This window comes from Anthonomus grandis, chromosome 22 (genome assembly GCF_022605725.1).
Source record: "Anthonomus grandis grandis chromosome 22, icAntGran1.3, whole genome shotgun sequence".
Classification (NCBI taxonomy): domain Eukaryota; kingdom Metazoa; phylum Arthropoda; class Insecta; order Coleoptera; family Curculionidae; genus Anthonomus; species Anthonomus grandis.
Window position 1 is genome coordinate 35,435,675 of NC_065567.1, and position 18,558 is coordinate 35,454,232.

An 18,558-nucleotide genomic window follows, 5' to 3' on the forward strand; every position below is an offset into this window, starting at 1 on the left:
TTTTTTTTATTCCAGTATTGTTGAGTTTTTAATTTGATAAGTTAAGCCGATTAGTCACTCGATTAGATTAATCATGAACCCTTTATGATTTGATTTAAAAATAAATCTTTAAAAATTCCTAAAACATCTATTTTATTAAAGGATAATAAATACAAGAATATAAAATACTAATTCAAATGTATAAAAACGGTTTTTATTTAACAAAACAAACTTTAACATTACATAAGATCTGTATCTGCTAATCGTACCCTCTTTTTATTGAGGTTACTAAATCCTAGTCCAAAATTTTTATGAAGATCTTCCATAGAAGACTTTGTATATTGATCCTTATAATGCTTCTTGTAACGCCTTAACATCATTACAGCAGATATTATAAACAGCAGCTGGATTATTATCCAAGTTATTATTAGACCTATAACTAAGTTATAATCCATACATACTTCATTTGTAGCAGACCCTACAAAAAAAAAACATTTAAATATTACATTCGCTAATATGATATTTTCAAAATACACTGAAAGGCTTTTGAAAGTGTCACGTTTCGGCCTGTATTAGACCATCCTTAGGGTGAAACAATTGTCGCATAAATATCTACAACTTACTATATCCAGCTACAAGAATAGTTCCATGATGATCCAAAATAAACTTGCTTGGATTAAAATTTAAATCTGTTACTGTCATAGTATATTCTAAAGGTATCTGATCTTTTAAATCTGAAGATATTTCGATACTATTATTGATATTAGTGACGTTTGATACTGAAGAATTAGCCTCCATGACCGCTTTTATATCGTGTGCGGGTAACTCTCTTTCCCTTCTTACTGAAAATACAGTTTTTGCTCCAACACATTCTATCTGTAAATAATAAATTATATTCCATGTCTAGCAATTTAAAATGATTTGGGGTTTCTCATAATGGATAGCACTTATGTGAAGAATGGCCACTTTGATTAATCTAAATCAACAAAAACATAAAAATATGAAGTTAAAAATTAAAATTCTTACCGGAGGGCATTTGATAGAACAAAAATGTACCATAACGCTCAGTCTTACTACCGGAGAGGATGCAAACTTAAAGGCTTGAAAAACTCCTGTTAGCAGTCGAGTACCATTGGCCATTATTTTTTGTAATGGTGGAAAAATGTTAGGGTTTGTCGGACAACCTCTGTCATCTAGTAGAAATATTGATTCTTCTCCTTTTTCCGTCATGGCAATCAACCGACTTGCCCAAAAGTCGTACGAATCTAGATAAGATAAAGATTAAGATATTCGTATTTTGTCCATTTAATTCTAACTAAATGTGATATAGTTCAGATGCAGCTTAAAATAAAACTTACTATTTTTCTCCTTCATTTCTATGATGAGTTGGAGTATTTGCCCAATCTGAGTGTTGGAGGTTTCCTGTTGTGTTTCCATATCAACAACATGCATCTCTACTACTGGAGTTACTGTTACATTTGGATATGTGTTTATTAAGATACTACCTTTACTGGAATAGTTCCTAAAAGAAGATTTTCTTTTTGAAATCTTTGTGTAAAAACAGTTTTATCTACTGGTCATGCGTGAAGCGCATTAAATTTTGCATTGTCCTAAAAGTAGATGTTGGGAATATCAACACTGGCTTGGCTGAAGATTCCTTGGATTTGCGTGATGTAAGTTGCTTCCAGGAATCTTCTTTTCGTTTAATGTGGCTCCTTGCACAAAATCTTTGCTTTTGTCCAATATATGCTGTGGCCATTGGATCAAGCGTGTTCTTCTATTCCTGATCTGGAAATCTTTTCTGTTTCGAGTCCACTTGCGAAGTTCTTTTGTCCTAACTTCCAGTAGTCACTCTGTCTCGCCTATGTATGACTCTCCATATACACATGGGATTTGGTATACGCCTTGGTGTCCAGTAGGCATTCTGCCTTAGTCTTCGATACTAAGCCTTGTATGGTTGTCTTCGAAGTAAAGACAGTCTTGATGTTGAATTTTTTGGTAATTCTAAGTTTTCTTGGTAGGTTTTGGCTGCGTTAACGATTTTCCTTTATTGGTTCCGATCCATCATGACCTTTTTGATTCATCATGATCTGTAGATATGCAGATATATGACTGGAAGGCCGCCCCAGCGGTCTCTTCCTTGCTAGATTTCCTTCCCCTACTATCTTGATAAGTCGGTTATCAGGTGCTCTTTGTAAATGTCCAGCCCATCTCAGACGCTGGGATTTTATTGATTTTACTATATCCGGTTTTCGGTATAAGTCCTAGAGTTCTTTATTCGTCCTTCATCAAATTTTCTTCTCAGGATTTTCCTTTCAGCCCGCTTTAGAAGAAGCTCATTGCGATTCGTAAGAGTCTACGTCTCACATCCATAGCAGATGATCGGTTTAATTACAGCCTGGTACACCCTAAGTTTTGACCCTCTCGACACCGTTCTGGACTGCATGAGGGCTCGCATCGCAAAGCAACACCTATTGCCACTGTGTATTCGTGATTTAATCTTTTTGTTTATGTCGTTGTCTGAGAATATTGTAGCTCCAAGGTACTTAAACTATCTGACGCATTCGAAGTTATAGGTATCCATTGTTATATTCTAACTGATTCTGTTCCTGAATGGTTGTCAGGTAATGTGCATGTATTCCTTTTTTCCTCGTTCAACCTCAACGACGGCCCATTTTCATAAATTCCTTTTAGATTTTTAGGAAGCTGTCTTTGATTTCGATAGTACTTCTTCTGACCGCGTCAATGTCGTCCGCGAATGCCAAGATCATCTGTGGCCTCTGGTTAGTAAATACTTGTGATGTTCGTCTTCTTGATAGCCCTATCTAGGACTATATTATAGAGTAGTGGCGACAGTCGATCTCCTTGTCTCAATCCACTCATGATCGAAAATTCCTCTGATATATATGTCAATCATATGCTTTATTGTCAAAAAATTACAAAATTTTGTAGACAAAGCTATTAAAAAAAACATATAAAAGCAAAACAAAACACACAAAATAAAAAAATAAAAATAAATATACAAACAAAATAAATACATGCAAAACTGTACAAAAACAATGTACCTGGTCAATATACATCATGATGTATAAAATGTCAATAAAAATAAACACAATAGTCAATAACAGTAAATTAATTAAATACAGAATGAAAGTGCAATTTATTTACTAAAAAAAAAACTAATATATTCTCTATTTTAAGATATAAAAAGAGCCAGTGTGTGTGTGATACCCAAAAAGTTATCTTAAAAAAAAATCTTCCACTGCGTACAAGGCTTTTTCCAGAAAGTACGCCTTCAAAGCATTATAAAATCGAGGAAAAGAAGTAATTGATTTAATTTCCAAAGGCAAATGATTATGCATCTTTTTGGCTCTATATAGAATAGAGCTTTTTACTAACTCGGACCTGCAGATAAAGATCATGCACTGCGTTGCGAAGTGAATAATTGTGAGACGGCATACTTGGCATTTCTGACTTATGTTTGCGTACTAAGCAAATAGATTCAAATATGAATAAAGAGGGAAGAGTAAGTATCTTATATTTTTTTAAGATTTCTTGACAGTAAGCTCTGTTATTTAGTCCAATCAGATACCGAACTGCTCTCTTTTGGAGTTTAAAGATGCGCTCAAATTGAGTCACACCGCATGTGCCCCAGAATGGAAGGGCGTAACGTAGATGTGACTCAAAAAGGGCATAATAAACTGTTCTTGATGTTTGAAAACTTAATTCCCTGGAAACTGATCTTAAGGCTAAACATGCTGAAATTAATTTTTTATATAAGGCATCAATATGCAAGTCCCATTTTAGGGAGTAGTCAACATTAAGTCCCAAGAACTTCACAGATTCAACGACGTCCAAACTGGTGTTGTTAAGTACAAAGGGTTGAATAGTAGTTTTATATGATAAGACTTTAGTTTTTGAGACATTTAGGCACAGAAGATTAGAATCGCACCACGATTTAATGGTAATTAAGTCATTAGAAATAGTAGCATGTAGTGCCCTAGCATGCCCTATGGTGTTCTAATTTAACGCGACACCTCGTATCGTTTATGCATAACGTGATAATGCTTCGTGAGAGTGATGATTTTCTGTGGTTTCATAGGTACCGATATAGGTTCCATAGCTATCTAGACACTGTCGCGTATAATGGTGTCGTAAGCTTGTCTGACGTCCATGGAAACCTGGTGCACGTTTTTATTGAATTCCCAGTGATTCTCTAGTAGTTGTCGGGTTGTGAATATCTGGTCCACTGTTAACCTCTTTGGTCTGAATTCATACTGATAGCCGCCAATTTGTTCCTCCGCATATGGTGATATAACGGCTCAATAGCACATTGGAGAGTATCTTGTAGTATCGATATTCCCCTCGAGTTGATACATTTCAGGCAGTCTCCCTTCTTATGGATGGAGATAATAATACCCTTCAGGAGTTTTTTATTTTTAAGTTTATTGGTTTGCCACTATTAGTTCTTGAAAGCTTGGATGCTCTACTTCTATTTCCACCGTCTTATATGTTGTGGCCTCTGCAGTTACTTATTAAGAAGATTGTTGAAATATTCTTTTCATGTTTTAAGTATTTTCATCGTACGTGTCTGTTATTAGGTCGTCTCCATCGCTTTTTGGGATACACCTTGTTATAGGTTTATATCCTTTTGTTATATGCACTATTTTTTTAAAATAATCTATTATTATTGCTTTTGGCATCCTTCTCTAGTTGCTGTATACTTTATACCGAAGTTCCCTTGATGTTCGGAGTGATTAAAAATCCTGTGGGATTCTCCAATTACTTGTGGTTTCTTATAGTAGTTCCTTTCCTAATAGTTGTCTTTATTAGTCTTGCTTGGATTCCGTTCTGCTATAAGTCTTTGGTAATATTTTCTATTTCATTGTTATTGAATATTGTCGCCCTCCTGTACAGGATTTGAATATTTCCTACCTTCGTTAAACCAGGATGATTGGAGTTGTAGTCGGTATTGCCCGGTGTCTGGTGGTTTGCGATACACTGTTGTCCTTAGGCGTCCATTGTTGATCTTTACAAGAACACCTAAGAAGGGCAGTGCTGAGTTTGCAACTCCATGTGAAGTTGATGCTTGGCCTAATAATATTAATGTCCTTCAGCAGGTTTTGTCCAAAATAATAAATGTGTCATCGACATATCGAAGCCATACCTTGGGTTTGGATCAAGCTGTCCTTATAGCGTGGTCCTCAAACCACTCTATGTATATGTTGGTTACTGTAATAAAGTTAATGATGAGCCCATTGGAAATCCTTCGTCCTAGGTGTACAACCTATCTTTGAATTGAAACTAAGTGTTATGAAGACAAACTTCCAAATGATCGATCACTTCTTGCAGTGAAAGTTCATTGCGTTAAGGGTGTTAAGGGATTCTCCGATAAGCACATTTGTGATTGATTGCACAAGACTCAACATCAAAGCTTACTATCTTATCGGTGTGTCTAACGTTAGTGTCCTAAAGGAGTTCGGCGAAAAGTTTCGTACAAGAAACTCCGTGATCCTTTGAGAATGCTCAACATGAAAAGTTCAGATGTTAGCGAACCCAGGTAATATAGGATATAGGTTGGCGTATAGTCAATCTTGGCAATGATTGGCTGATAGTCTTCATCTAAGGTAAGTTCTTTGATTTCTTACTACAGTTGTTCACAGCCATTTGCCGGATGTGCCTTCCGCTGATCTTGATTTTGTTTGTTGATTTTTCTAAGTTTCTGTATAGGTTGCTAGTTCCGGGTCCGTACCGGTTATCTAAACTATTTTTAAAAGTGGTAGACATTGGTAAAGTAGTAAAATATTTTCGAACTTCATTTATTGTCTTTTTTCGGTTGGAAAGTATATAGTTTTAATGGCATTTAAGTTTCATTATTGCAATAATAGATTTTCCGTATTAACATAAATACACAAATAGGTAATTAAAGCTCCTAACAATATAATTTACTTACGGGGAAATTGATATACCTGTCCCAAGCAGAATATTATTTTCGTTGGTAAAAATACATCCAACTTTGATTAATCTGTCAGATTGAGTCTGGATTAATGGGTTGTACTGGATTACTAACATTCCCGTTAAAAGCGATCTGAAATAGAATAATGTTTTATATTTATTTTAGTGTTAATAAATATATTTAAGAAAATGTCCCACTATACTCATTGCATTATAGAAAACTTTTAAATATTAAAGATTAAAGGTCTTTGATTAACATTTCTATTCTACTTAAATCATCTTGGTTACTAAATGAAATGTAAGAGCCTAAATTACCTTCTTCCCTATCAAATCAAACTGTAAACACTAACCTATTTGAAGAGCTTTCGGCTTTAATGATGCCGCAATCATTTTCTTCTAAGGGCAAATTTAACGAAACCAGATTTAGTTTTTCTTGTCTTGAGGCTTGGCATTTCGGGTTTTCCGAATACCCTTGCATATACAGTTTTCCACGGAATTCCGCACTTTCTGGTTGGTAAGATATGCCTAGAGACGTGTCATTGCACGTAATGTTTACTAAAAAGTATCAACATATATTCCATTTATAGTTTACCCCAAGATGGCACCTATCCTCCATTTTTAAATTTGAAATTGCAATTTTAACCTCAAAAGATAGAAGTTCTTTATGGAAGTCTCAAGTTTTTTACTTACTATTCAGACATCTGGCTTTTTCATAATACGAGGATCCGCTTGCTGGGGTAAGCATTCTAGGTCCTCTAAGTTTTGTATCCTCGCTATGTAAAATACAAGTCAATGGCTTCATAATACTAAATCCTCTACAAGTAAACGCCTCATTGAATTCACAGAGATCATTGCAGTCTTCTTTCGATGTGTTTTGAAATGTTAAGTCGCCATGAAGGAATAACATATCCTGGTATTCTTCATAGGCACAAAAGTATTTGTTATTTTCTGCTGAAAAGTATTTAAAAAAAGAAAACAATTTCCTTAATATTTTATAAATAAAGGGGTCAATTTTATGTGAAATGGGAATTTTTACCAAAATACATCGCGAATAAAAGCTTTGTGTCAGACAACTCTAGCACAAAGACTGTTCAGGAACGAATATACACTTATAATATATGAAAATATCCTGAAGGACAGAAATATTCTGTAAAGACCTAAAATCATATCTCAACAAAAACAATCGAAATATACCCGGAATATGTTTAAATATACCGTAAAGTACTTAAGGGATATTGTATCATATTTTCAATTGAGCGACCGTAAGCAAAATATTCAGTAAAGTGTAAAATAATTCTTAGTACGCTCCTGTAGTCTCACTACATTTAACTTTATCACTATTTTGTTCGATAGAAGCTGCGCGCACACATAATGCGACAGGATCGTACTTAAAACCATAGAGCGTTTTCTTTAACTTGGTATATGTTATCCGATTAAATGGAAAATGATGATTTAAAGGCACGCTGGTGGACATTTCAAACAGAAGACAAAATGACCTGACGGAACTTGACTAAAAAATCAATTAGGTCAATACTTGTAGTACTTACCATTATTTTCGCCTTTTAAATTACATTGATTCTCTAAATAATAGTCATCGTCACTGGATACTCTATAAGCATTTGGCATTAAATATCTATTGTTATTACTTAAAATGCACATTCCCATAGAATTGTCTTGGGCAAAATGATTTGTATTAGTTCTAAATTCAATAGATTTACAGTCAAATTCTTCTTCATCCACACATTTTTGTTCGCAGTCGGTTTTGGATATGTTTTTTGGTAATATTTTCGTATCGTCTCCAACTAAGGTAGCTCCACGAATTGATTCAAAAATCCACTCTTTTTTGCATTGACTATCTGAAATAATAAGCACGGACAATTTGCTTCAAAAAAACAATTAAATTAAAACTAAATTACCGTGAGATAAGCAAACTTTAACAAACCAAGCACTATCAGCATCGCCTTCAGTCCTGTCATTAAAATTGACTTTAGTTAAATCAGTGTCAAACCAATAGCATACCATGTCTTTATAGAAGATAATAAAGCTTCGACATGTAGCATTATTTCGACAAGAATTTATACAATCTAGAGTAATTGAATAAGAATGATTGCTTTTATCTGATTGGATCAAAATCTGCTGATTATGTACGTCAGGAATGGGTAGTCCAATTAATTTTTCAAATGTTAAATCTTTTTGTGCACAATTCAAAATGTTGTCTTGGATACCTAAAGGTTAAAAGAAAATAGTAGCATTAATAAAAAATGTCCTGAATATAACCGCTATATCAATATCCAGGGTGTTCCTTAAAGACGTACTAATATTTAAGGGGGTAATTTCTGGACCTCTTTTAAGAAAAAACGTTCCTATGAACATATGTCCTAAACGTCTTAACTTTTGAGATACAGGGTGTTAAAGTTTTCAAAAAAAATAAGTTTTTAAATAATAACGTAAACAATATTGTAGACATTTTTATGAGATTCGGTACATGTATTCCATGCATCAAGACGCATTTTTTTAGATGCAAAAAGAAATATTTTCTCTGCCAGTGGCGTCCCTACAGGTCTTCTAATGAATATTTTTAGTAAAAAAAATACTACGCCACTGCTTTTTCTTAAAATAAAAATTATTTTTAAAATCCTCAATCACTTTTTAGCAAATTTGATCTCTTGTTTTTTTTTTGTCCGACGCATGGTTTTTGCTTAAAAAAATAAAAACAATTTTACTTCCCTAAAAAGCCAGCTCGTTGCCCATAGCAATCCTTAATTTCCTTGCAACATTTTCACACCGCATCAAATTTTTAGGGAAGTAAAATTGTTTTTATTTTTTTAAGCGAAAACCATGCGTCAGACGAAAAAAGAACCAAGAGATCAAATTTCCTAAAAAGTAATTGAGGATTTTAAAAATAATTTTTGTTTTAAGAAAAAGCAGTGGCGTAATATTTTTTTCACTAAAAATATTCAATAGAAGACCTGTAAAGACGCCACTGGCAGAGAAAAGGATTTTTTTTTGCACATTAAAAAAATGCTTCTTGATGCATAGAATACATGTACTGAATTTCATAAAAATGTCTATAATATTGTTTAAGCTATTATTAAAAAACTTTTTTTTTTGAAAACTTTACCACCCTGTATCTCAAAAGTTAAGATATTCATAGAAACTTTTTTTCTTAAAATGGGTCCAGGAATAACCCTCTTAAATATTAGCAAATCTTTAAGGAATACCCTGTATATCATCTACGCTACTAAAAAACAATGTCCGCAAGTTATTGCCATTCCATGCGTCAACTAATTAATGCTTTATCCTGGATTTCCCTATTAAGACCTTCTAATATTAGTATATGCTAGGTAAAGCCCTAGTAAGTCCTTTCAAATTGTCTACATTTCCTTATAAGAATTAGTAGGTACCAATATTATTTTATAATGAAGTTAAAAACAGCATATTAGTATTATTCAGCATCAAACATTATAGTTTTTCCTAAATAATTAATCATTTTGTGCCATGTTAGATGAAATATTAAACCGGATAAATTTGCGCAACTCAGAATGTTACAATTTGGTGTATTTTAAATTCAAAGTTCATTAGGAAAGGTGGAGGAATGATATGCACCACGAATAACAAAAGGTGCTGTTATTTTAATTTGACTTTTTTTAAATCTATGTACAGAGATATACTATAATGTACTAGGAATATATAGGTATATTAAGGTTACCAGTAAGGGCGTAGGGAGAAATTCATTTTGAATGGATTAGGGGGGAGGTAGACGAACTAATTTTATGTCCAAAATATATCAAAGTCGGATTTCATTCAATCGATATTGTGTGTATATGTACCAAACACATAGATACCGGTTTATAAATTTATCTAAATGCTAAACGGGGTGTGTTTTCAGGAAATCTGCTTTATAGGTACTCTTTTCACTAAATCTTTCTCATTTTCTTTAACTATTTATCTCTGTACACTCAATAAACATAATCCTCTAAAACAGAGTATCAATCAATAAAGCATATAGTAGATTATAAATATCCATAAGTTTTACTATTCAAACGATTTTTCACCATCGTTGATTGAAGCCAAGTCGTTGCGCTTTTTAATGTAATGAATGTCCTGTCTATTGAACTTGAAGTGCGATGGCAATATGTAGAGCTAACCTCGTAGCTGCAAAAAATACTGTTGCTTTTGAAACACACGATTTTTAGAATTTTTGTATTTCCAAAGATGATACCACAAGTCAGCTTCTCGTGTGAAGCTTTCAAAACCGTAGAACTTCATAAAACTTTTAGAAAGATCTATATGTTAGTTGCATGTAAGTGAAATATGCTTGCATAGGAAATCTCCTTTCTAGTAAAGCTGAATCTAAATAAGGGATCAGAAGCGACTTTTTCCAAAATTGAACGTCATCAGATGCAGGAAGATTTGAGCGATGTTTTTGGCAATTGACAGTTCTGGGTCTTCACACTTCCAATTCTGACTTTTCTGCAATTAACTTGTAATCGATCAAAATTTCTTCAATTTAAGAATTTTATGAATTTGTTTTATGCAACCAAGAAGGTCTAGTCTCTTTGATTGTAAAATATTGACAACCGGCTCAAGATAAGTGGATGTTAGAGAAAGACTGATAATAAAGGTTATTTGAGCTACTATTAAATGCAGCGGAAAGGCAGTCATTCTTATTGCACTGCTTAATTCTGTAGATAGTACTTTCGATCTGTCGACAATATTGACAAAATATTCTTTAAAAATGGCAATTCTCTTGTATTTTTCGACCATCTTGTTTCACAAAAAGCAGGAATGTCAGGTACATATTTCCTTCTTTCAAGAGAATGTCGATATAAATTAATGACGTCCTTGAATGTCGCTACAGAATTGCGAATTTGTTAGTCATTAACTAAATTCAACTTGTGACTTGTACAATGAAAGTCTAAATCTTGATGGTAGTTGTGGATGCCCGTTTACCTTTTTGAATAAAATCAAGCTGATTTCCACTTAAATTTTGATTTATTGTGAGACAAGTACAAAAAAATGACGCTTATCGTTACGCCCAAATTTTGCCTCTCTCCCTTTGGCTGGGAAGCGCGGTTGCCGCGTTTAACCCAAAGGAGTTAGATTTTGGTATTTAAAGGTTTACAAGTACAAATTTGATAAAGAGTCCGTGACAGTAGTCATTTTACAAAATAACCTATACGCCGTTGTGTTTTCCGGACATGGTCGAACATCCATCACACTCTTGTCCCTTACATTTCATGGGATCTATAAAACTATCAATCGCAGAGACTATTGTGTGTGCATCCATGGGATCTAATTCGGCAAAATCTATGAATTCTTCTCGGATAACTCATATTTCTTGATCATAACATCGAATATCTATTGATAGTTGTTCCCTTTCTGCTACGTCTTGACTTTCGTCTCCCATGAGACTGTATGCAGTTGCTTTTTTTGCATCTTTAATAATATCTTCTATCTATATTTGTGGCGAAGTATAAGTAACATTTTTCTTTTCTTCTTCAAAATCTTTACAAGCAAAACAAAGTATTACAGTAATCTCACATATTAAAAATCTGATACTGTGGATTAAATAAAGTAACTTTTAATACCTTTATTATTGTTTGTTCCCCTTAATAGCAGATCATAAACACCCCAAAATTATACAGTTTCTATAACTAAAGACATAGAAAGAAAGAAAGAAAGAAAATGTGCTATATTACGTAAGAATAATCTTGTGTACAAGCATCCTACAAGCTAAAAAAACAAAACACAAATACAATTTCAAAAATTGACAAAACAATGAACAAAATTAAACACAAGAAGACAAAACTTTTTGAACATACTTAAATTAAAGATAACTAAATAAAACAATCAATTACTAAATAAAGGTTTTTAAAAAACTTGTTGACAAAACTAGAAGAAGAGAGAGAAGAAGAGAGAGAAGAAAAAGGAAAAAAAGAAAACTTTCCAACATGTCCAAGGTTAAAACCTATCATTAAAAAAGTCATCCAGGTTATAATATGCCTTAGCCAATAAAAGCGACTTTAATTCTCTTTTAAATTTCTTAACATCCGATATATGTCTAACACACAGAGGAACATGATTGTAATTTTTTTTACTTATGTAAATTAATGAGTTTTTGGTAAGGGAAGACGTAGGAATAGGTAGGGGAACATCATTTACACGACGAGTCAAATGGCCAGTGTCAGAGGGTAGTTTGGGAATTTTGTGAATAAGAGCAGCTGTTTCTAAGATAAAGAGTGAAAAAAGAGTTAGGATTTTTTCAGAAATGAAGAGGGGTTTGCAAGAATGTCTTAGCTTAGCAGAACACAGGTATCTAACTGCTTTTTTTTGAATAAGAAAGATAATGTTAAGTAGCCCCTTATTGGTTAAACCCCAAGAAGGCAAGCCATACCGAATATGAGATTCAATAAGTGAAAAGTACACTGAACGTGCAACCACCCCTCCCAGCTCTTGTTTTGCCATTCTTACTGCGAAACATCCAGAAGATAATTTCCCAGCTAAATGTAAAATATGATCTTCAAACCGAAGGCGACCATCAATGGTAATTCCTAGGAACTTGCAGCACTCTTTATTCTGCAAGAGGGAATTTTCGTCAAACATCAGACCCTGAACATCGCACTTAAACCCCATAATAGACGTCTTTCTTACATTAAACACGAGCCTGTTGGAAGCACACCACCCTGATAAAATCTGAAGGTCTTCAAGGATACAAGTCTTAATATAGTCAGAATTTTTATGGCTCCATAGTATGGTGGTATCATCAGCAAACTGAACCACCTTGCCCTGCAGTTGCAATTTTCATACATTTTTTATTTTCTTTTTCTTTTTTTTTCGCATCCACTCTGCAGAGACAGGTAACGCATGCTCCTTCCATGCAGCTTTTATCTTTGTTGCATGCATCCGTGTACCATTTATTGACTGCATGACTTTTGCAATCATCATTTATATTATTATATCGTATATCGTATTATATCGTGTAAGGATTTTCAAGCGGAAAAAGAACATAGTACGAACACAAGGCATCTTTCAAGGAAAATATAATTCTAACCATACACATCTAAATTTTCATGAAATTTCCCTGAACGAGAGATTTCTCAGTTGAAAAACTTTGTTGAACAATATCTACAGAATGTTCAAAAATTCATCTTAAATTGGATTTCCAGTACTCTCATCAGATTCATTGCTCTCATCACGCTTCCATTTTAACAGCTGAAAATGAATAATTGTTAAATGCTACTAGATCTACATGAACCGCAGGATAGATTTCTATGTAAGTTCTTCCAGTTGCAAACAGAATCTTAATTCTAAATACTTAATTTAGAGTTTATAAATTTTGAAATAGTTCGACAAAAAATCAGTCAAATATTTACGAGAAATGCTCAACTTCGTGATTTTTGGTGTTTCAATAAACATAAAACAAACCGTTCAATACTGTTGAATCAGCTTATTTCCATATTATTGCGATCGCTGAGCTGCATCAGTTGATGCATTGAAAATGTCTATCAAATTCTAAGGGGGCAAGGCTAGTGCCCTGCCTACGCCCTTGGTTATCAGTACATCCTTGTCATCCAAATGGTAATTTCTGGTTAGTTTTTTTCATTTAAATTTAAAACTATTGATGTCTAAGTTGGACAGTTTGAACAAGTAAATTTTTTCATAAATATGAATCATTATTTCTTCTTCTGGTGAAAAGTAAAAAATAAACAGCAAAAGTGCTATCAAAAATCATTACCATTCATAGTCATTACATACACGGCACGAATCTCTAGAAACCAAGAATAAAAGCACACATGCTGTCACAACATGACAGCTACATGTTTTTTCTGGATGGATCGAACCACATTTTGGATTTTCGCGTCACTTTTTATTCTGTCAACACGTGGTAGTTCTTTGTTCTTTCCTTTCCTTTCCTTCCCTCCCATACCTGTTTCCAGAATCCTTACCACCCCTAGCCGGTGGTTAGCTAACATCACCATGCCAGATGCATCGTGAGAGAAGGAGATTACTGTGCTTCAGAACAGACAACCTTCATCACAGTGAGGCGTGGGTCAAAAAGATTGAAATAGAACTCCATGCTCAGTATACATATATTGGAGACGAGGACGTAGAAAATGGTTTAAATAGCAACAGCAGCTTAGATATCTTCTGAGGTAGCTCAGGAGGAACCTGAAGGAACTCAGGAGACACGAAGAAAGAAGAAGACAATTGAATTAAAAAATTGTTCAGAAGATGAATGTCTGATTGACATTTTCTTTCGATATCATTAACAGCGGAGACAAAACTGGTGCTATTAAGAGTTGACAGGTTTGAGAACTGATCAGTTAACTAGAAGTAAAAGATATAAAGTTTAAGGTTCAAAATGTTAAATAAATTTCAATTCTTTGTTTCTATCACTCAACAGATTTTCAATTGAACTTAATGGCTGACATGGAAGAATCTGGTACTGTCAAAATGTTTTATAACTGTCAGAATGTGACAGTCTTGACAAGTAGCTTTGTTATTGATAAATTTAAATGGACAACAGGGCAGACTGAAGAGGGATTCTCCAGCAAAGGTCTGATCAAAGATAAGTAGAGCATGCGGATAGCAATAGTTATCAAATCTTTTGACAAAACTTGTCAAACTAAGGGGTTTTGATACAATTTCAAATTATAAAGAGGAGTTGAATGCAACTCCAAGATGGCATATGCAACACATGTACAAGGCATATGCAAATGTAGTATCATTTCTATGCTTGGAAAAACAAATGGCTGGATTTAAATCAATGCAATTCTAACGCATTACTCTTTTAGTCTGAAATGATCTGACAAAATTGACACAGTCAGTAAGGAAGGAGACAAATAGAAAACATTTCAGGTCATCTGTAAATTATAAGAATTTGGAATATTGAAAATATGTATGGATATTGTTCTTAAAAACATAAAAAAGCGACCCAAATGTGACCCTTGACGAATATCTGATATAACACTTAGCTCATAAGATATGTGTCCAAATTTGTAACACATGGCTTGTAAAAAATAGTAGATCATTAACGTATATTAAGAATAATATTGGCCGTAGAATTGATCCCTGAAGCTCACCCATTGTTATATCTCCATTTGCTGACGGGAACTCATGAAATCCAAATAGGATCATGAGTTGAGTGCTTAATGTATGAAAATTGTAGGCTCTGAGTTTCGGAAGAAGGATCCCATGGTTAACGCAGTCAAAAGCTTTGCTTAGGCCGCAGCAAAGAGCTGTCATATTAAAAATTTTGAAAAGCCCCAAGAATATCAGATAGCAGATCTAAGATACCAAGAACCGTACTTTTGTCTTTCGAAAACCAAATTGACAATTATTGACAAGGGCATTTTCTTCTTGAATCGAACGAGGCCTAAAAAAAGTTTACAAATGATGTTAAGAAAAAAAATGGCTTTTCATATGGTTGACAGCAAAGAAAAAACTGGTGCTATTGTACATCTCTTAACAAAATCTGTGAATCTAAGGATTTTTGAAACAATCTTAGATGTATAAATCTTAAATGATAGAGAGGAGTCCTAATGATCCCTAATTGTTGTCACATCATGTCGTAGTATTATTTTGGAAAACCAATCATACTATGGCATTTGGCTGGATTCAAATCTATGCAATTCGAGACGCACCACTCTTCGACTCTGGAATTATCTGACTATAAATTGACAAAGTCAGTAAGGAAGGAGATAGCTAGAAGACATTTTAGGTCATGTAAAATATAAGAATCTAGAATATTAAAGAAGAGTCGATATAGTTCATGAAAACAGTAAAATGAAGTGGTTCCAAATGTGATTCTTGAGTAATAGTTGATGGAATACGGAGCTCATAAGATATATGTCAAAATGTCATGTAATAGGTTATATATCAAAAATCAGTAAAATAGAAGTAAAAGATATAAGGTTCAAAATTTGAAATTATTCTTAGACTTTCCCTTACTTAACAGATTTTTAACTGGCATGGAACGAACTAGAGCTGTCAAAATATTTTACATGTGACAGTCTTGGTAAGAAATTTTGTCATAAAAAATTAAATATTATTTAAATAGGTAACAGGGAAGAAACTGGTGCTGTCAAATTATTTTGTCTATTCTGGCAACTACATTTTCTATTAAGTGATTTTTTGTGACCTCGATTCGACCTTTCGATTTCTATGAGATCATCCTCAGAGCCATAGCTAGATAGCCCTAAAGATAATTTACATTTTTTTTTAACTAAATTTAAAAAGGCATCTATTTAACTCATACAAAAAAAATTAAAAATCTGTTTTGGATATGATTTATAGGATAGAACAAGGTGCGGTCAATATTTGACAGTTTTGATAACTAAGTACATTTTTTATCTCTCAACGCATGTTATGTTACACAGAAGATGTTGCAAATTTAAAGATTAAGTTCTAAAATTTGGTGTCATTCCAAGCTATTCCCTCCCTTGACAGATTGAACTGGTAAAATCTAGTACTATCAAAATGTATTCCAGTTATCAGAATAAATGGTCCTGGGTAAAATTAGATGCTTAATTGAATCATTTATTCTATAACTATATCTGCATTTTCAATTACTCATCAATATAAAATCTGAGATTTTTGGAGAAAATATAGAAAATATAGAACTACATCTCTTCCAATAGATAAATACATTTTTAGAAGGAACTTTGGGTAGCTTCTGTTGTTCTCCAAAACGTTTTTTGCTTGAAAAGTGAAACAAAAAAGAGACACAAAATTAAAACACAAAATTTACTAATAAAATAACATTTTAACTTACCGAAGGTAATTTTAATAAATGCAGTTAAAAACCATATAAACAAAATCATTATAATGCACAATAGTCCATTAAATCCAATGTTCAGATAACCCTAATATCCATTGATCACATCTATGAAATGAAAAAATAAACAAGAAATAGTAAAAGTGAAAAAACTTGATGAAAATTGTTTTCAGTCATAATCGTATTAGGGACATGTTATCAAAATGTGTGTCGATATAGTAGGGGACTACCAGTAGGTTTTGTAAAAATATTGCACTGCATGATTAACAATTGCTTATCCGCATTACGTAAAACGTCCTTGGTCAAAACATAAAGGGTATGGTACCATCGTAATGTATGAAAATGCGTTTACTAATAGCTTGACATCTTTATCAAATCATTACCTGTTTAGCCTCTTTTCAACTAATATTTATTTAATTAAGCGATTGAATGTAATTTGGAAATAGCAGCCATAAAAAATAATGTATAATTATTTTTACCGCAGTATTTGTTACTTAATGTTTAGATTTTTAGAAAAGGAATTACATATTATGAAAGAAAATTTAATTACTGTTGCATACAGTATGTCCAAGATTTTGATTATATAGGAAAATGGCATTATGATTTAAATTGTTATCGACATATTGGATTTTAATAAAGAATTGCCGTCTTCAGGCAGGTATTTAAAACATTTTTAGAATAAGCCCATCTGTCCTAGATGACGTTCTTGTTTTTTTTTAACATTTTCAGAATAATTCTTAAGGGGTTCAGGTGAAGTAGGGATTGAAACGGACGAAAAAACCTTATGTCCTAATTCATTCACAATAGATCATGTCTCTCTACTGACACGACCTGCTTTGACCAGCCTGTTATTATAATAATGTAGCGTTTTTACTATCTGTTTTGGTGTGAATTAAAACACTAGATAAAGAAAAATAGTCAACTGATTTATTACAATTTTTTTTCATCAGCGAAGCATTTTTTCATGAACGCCGGTAGTTCTTGTTAGTCTATGGGACTAAGTGGTCAGTTACCCACTAAAACGTCTCCGCTGGGTGGTACCAGTTGGTTCCCTGCACTGCGCTCTTCTCTGTTGCAGTCCTACTGTGCCCTATAAATTTACTCCCATATTTTCAGTTCTCCACAGTACAGGCTGTACTATGTGAACATGAATACGTAGTCTCATATTATCCGCCTAAATAAAAAGATTGTCACTACAATTTCAGTACTCGCTTTACGTACGCATGCAAGCGGCTCTTGAATTAATAGAGACAATACAGATTTGCTTTGGTCAAGTCAAGTACCTCGTGACACTCGATACCAAAGTAAATTGGAACTCTAACATTACAAAGATAATAGATAATGAATATTTATAATTTATCATGGGTACCTAACCAAAACGGCAGCCTTTCCTGGGTCTAACTATGGCGAAAATCAGAGTGCTAATCAAGACACTCTCAAAAGTATTTTTTTTTCTACCAATGAGCAAATATATCACTCTTGCTTACTTATTCTCATCACTGTTATTTAAATAACGCTATTTGTTGATAAAAATGCGTTTCTTTTTAGTTTCAATATCTTTGCTTTGATTTTTTGGAGTCAAGGAATGTGAACAAGTATGAATGTAGGAACAAAAAATTATAATTTTTTTCTGTACTTCACCAGATTCTTCGCCTGCGTTGTTACTTTATATAGCCTCCTTCTTATTATCTCAAGGTCTTGAACTGTCATAAACTTGCAAAAACCTTCTCTTCGAGTCTTCTAATCTCACCATCTTCCTATGATGGCTTCATTAATAGTATTTCTATATTTTATAAAATGTCTCTAATCGACTTAACATTTTACGGTGTTCGTTTAATGTACGG

At 33.3% G+C, this 18,558-nt stretch overlaps 1 protein-coding gene across 2 annotated transcripts; it reads right to left on the reverse strand.

Moving 5' to 3' along the window:
• Positions 1–171: 171 nt before the first annotated feature.
• LOC126748949 (uncharacterized) lies at positions 172–16,951 on the reverse strand. 2 transcript variants are annotated; one of them, XM_050458502.1, is made up of 10 exons: positions 16,712–16,951; positions 7,851–8,159; positions 7,482–7,790; positions 6,625–6,882; positions 6,285–6,489; positions 5,933–6,067; positions 1,338–1,501; positions 1,006–1,244; positions 603–855; positions 172–457 (listed from the first exon to the last, which is right to left on the reverse strand). In XM_050458502.1, the coding sequence occupies exons 1-10, from the start codon at positions 16,758–16,760 to the stop codon at positions 219–221; spliced, it is 2,160 nt and encodes a 719-aa protein (XP_050314459.1). In that variant the 5' UTR covers positions 16,761–16,951; the 3' UTR covers positions 172–218. The 2 variants fall into 2 exon arrangements, with proteins under 2 accessions (XP_050314459.1, XP_050314457.1); XM_050458500.1 differs by having other exon boundaries at positions 6,625–6,885.
• Positions 16,952–18,558: the final 1,607 nt, after the last annotated feature.

What these genes read in the sequence shown, in the direction of transcription:
- LOC126748949 (XM_050458500.1), bottom strand. Translation starts at nt 16,760, where the DNA reads ATGATTTTGTTTATATGGTTTTTAACTGCATTTATTAAAATTACCTTC. An exon ending in TTTAAAAGGCGAAAATAATG is followed by an intron (nt 6,886 to 7,481) that starts GTAAGTACTACA and finishes AATACTTTTCAG; the next exon opens with CAGAAAATAACAAATACTTT. An exon ending in ACAGGTATATCAATTTCCCC is followed by an intron (nt 1,502 to 5,932) that starts GTAAGTAAATTA and finishes ATCTTCTTTTAG; the next exon opens with GAACTATTCCAGTAAAGGTA.